At 47.3% G+C, this 2,500-nt stretch overlaps 1 protein-coding gene across 12 annotated transcripts in view; it reads right to left on the minus strand.

The window, feature by feature from the left end:
• The window catches only part of LOC125949811 (nuclear receptor coactivator 2), a 127,269-nt gene that overhangs the window by 7,994 nt on the left and 116,775 nt on the right, over positions 1 to 2,500 (minus strand). For 9 of the 12 annotated variants that reach the window (XM_049677187.1, XM_049677188.1, XM_049677193.1 and 6 more), the window contains one exon: positions 511 to 1,230. The exons of 2 other annotated variants lie outside the window; for them this stretch is intronic. In XM_049677187.1, the coding sequence (XP_049533144.1) occupies positions 511 to 1,230 (720 nt within the window). The remainder of the gene's footprint in view (positions 1 to 510; positions 1,231 to 2,500) is intronic. One more of the 12 variants, XM_049677196.1, reaches the window with a different exon arrangement.

Genomic DNA, 2,500 nt, shown 5'->3' on the forward strand with positions numbered 1-2,500 from the left:
CACAGCTTACCGCTAATAGCGGATACGGATTTGTCAGTTCATCTTCAGCGAGCAGCTTATCAGTAGTGACATGAACGGTCGATCGATCGCGGCGGCTCTCGACCGCGATGCTCACTTCTTTTCTATCCTCTTCCTCCTCCTCTTCCTCCGTTGTCTTTGCTCCCTCTACCCGGTGAGGTGGTAGCTGATGTTGTTCGTCATCTCGAGCGTTCGATTCTTGTTGTTTGGAGCGAAGAGCCGAGGGGAGAAGAGCATTTTCCACGAAAGAACGGGTAGCCAAGGGAGGATGGATTCAAACGGGAAAGGAAAGTTTTAATTATGTTAACAAACGTTTACCGGCCAATTCGGAAGGGGAGAGAGGGGTGGAGGGGGGATGTCACAAGCAAAGGAAGGAGGAGATCGATCAGGTACCGATGATTGAGCGGAAGAACGCACGGGAGATGGGTGATGATAATTCTCCTGCGCCCACACACAAAGAGATCTCTCGCTCTCTAGGTGGGGATCACTAACCTTTCGGTGCAAAATGATAATTGAACAGCATCGATGGATCTTCGTACTCGGGTGAGCTGGCAGCGTTGCTGTTATTACTGCTATTACCACCAACACCACCGAGAGCCTCCGATGATGCTCTGCTCTGCTGCTGATTGCTGCTGTGGTTCATTCGACTACCGCCGCCACCAGCACCACCTCCACCACCACCACCAGCAGCCGTACCCATTAGGCTACTGCTGATGGTTAGGCTGCCACCATTGCTAACGACACCACCACCACTACTACCACCGCTACTATTGCTAATATTAGATGAACCATTGCCACTCAGCATACTCGTCGACATTGTGTTGTTGATCGTGTGGACACCACCACCTCCGTTGCTGCTATTGCCAATGCTCACGCTTCCGCTGCCGTCGTTACACAGGGAATGTAAGGGCATTCCAGCGAGAGGCGACAGGCCCATCGGGCTGCTCCTGCTGTGTGGGCTAGGCCTTTGCGCTCGCCCACTTACAACGGCACGCAGCTCTTGCCGTATCAGCTCAGATTGATTAAGACCTAGCTGTTGGTGATGTTGCTGCTGTTGCTGCAGTTGATGCTGCTGCTGCTGCTGTTGCTGTTGGTGGTGGTGCTGTTGGTGCTGTTGGATACCATTGGAGTTGGAGCTAGAACCATTGCTTAGCCCTCCTGCACCACTACCCATACTACCTCCTACACCACCGATCATACCACCGTTGAGACCTGCGAACGAAACGTTTTGGGAGTTGGCTTTTAAAAGATGAGGATTTGCGTGATTCCATCGTGATTTCTTCATCCCGCAATTGTTCAATTGTTGGAGCCAAGGTGCCGTGGCTTTATCGTGAAAACACACATTCGCCATTCGGGATTTTTGTCCCTTTGGGAACACACACTTTACACAAATTAGTGCACGTAGAAAACCGGATATCCCAAGCCATGGAATGGCCCCGCCCTATGAAGAGGGACCACATAAAACACGCACGAACAGAGATGATAAAAAAATACAACACAACAATGATACAAATAACGCGTAATATACAGATCCATCGTACAAACAATTCATAAAAGAGACGACGGAGAGAAAAGAAAAGGGATACATTGAAAGGGTGATGGAGTGGAGTAGGGGGGGCCAGAGTTACAAACGAGTTCACAAAACACATTTTCCCTTTTTCTATTTACATTTCATCGTAGTGGTAGTGGTGGTGGTATCGGTAGTGGTGATGGTGGTGTAACTTCGGATGATTATGATAACAGGACAACTTTATATACACGCAACAATACGGACGCAGGAGACAATATTCACTCGGTACCCCTGTGCAGAGCGCCGTGAAAAGCTGTGCTAGTTATGATCAGAACGGTTTTTCTCTAAAGGGCGCCGATAAAAAAAAATTATCGATCAAGTAATCTGAGAGAACAACGTAACTTAATTTTGAACAACGATTGAACGAAAATTTGTTTTCTGTTTTGGAAATTTGGAACTAAAATTAAAAACTAAAACGAAAACTATTGGATGATTTGAAAAAAAATCAACTAAAACAATTATTAACATTGCGAGACATAAAAAGACACACCCGAGAGACCGAAGTAGTTAGTCACATTGGAGAAGACATCGGAGGTTAGATACTGTTTCGTTTCTAGCTTCGATGGAAAAATCGCCAACTAGACCGCAAAAATGGTTGACAACGGGGTTTTGAGAATGGAACGAGAACCGAACACCCTTGTAGGACGATGGAACAGGAGGCAGCTGAAAGGACTGGTGGGTTGACACAGTGGGATGTAACAGAGTACAACAAAGCGCTGGAGAGAGAGACAAGTACACACACACAAACACGCACACGTAGAGACGAATACGAAGATGGGTAAAAATGGGCAGGGAATGGTTGACAAATGAGTCTCGATGGTTGATGTGGTTGTTGTGAGCACATATGGATGAGTGAGGAGAGATGGGTTAAACACACATCCAGCAACACAAAATGATCGTCCTCCACCTTCT

This window comes from Anopheles darlingi, chromosome 2 (genome assembly GCF_943734745.1).
Source record: "Anopheles darlingi chromosome 2, idAnoDarlMG_H_01, whole genome shotgun sequence".
NCBI lineage: Eukaryota > Metazoa > Arthropoda > Insecta > Diptera > Culicidae > Anopheles > Anopheles darlingi.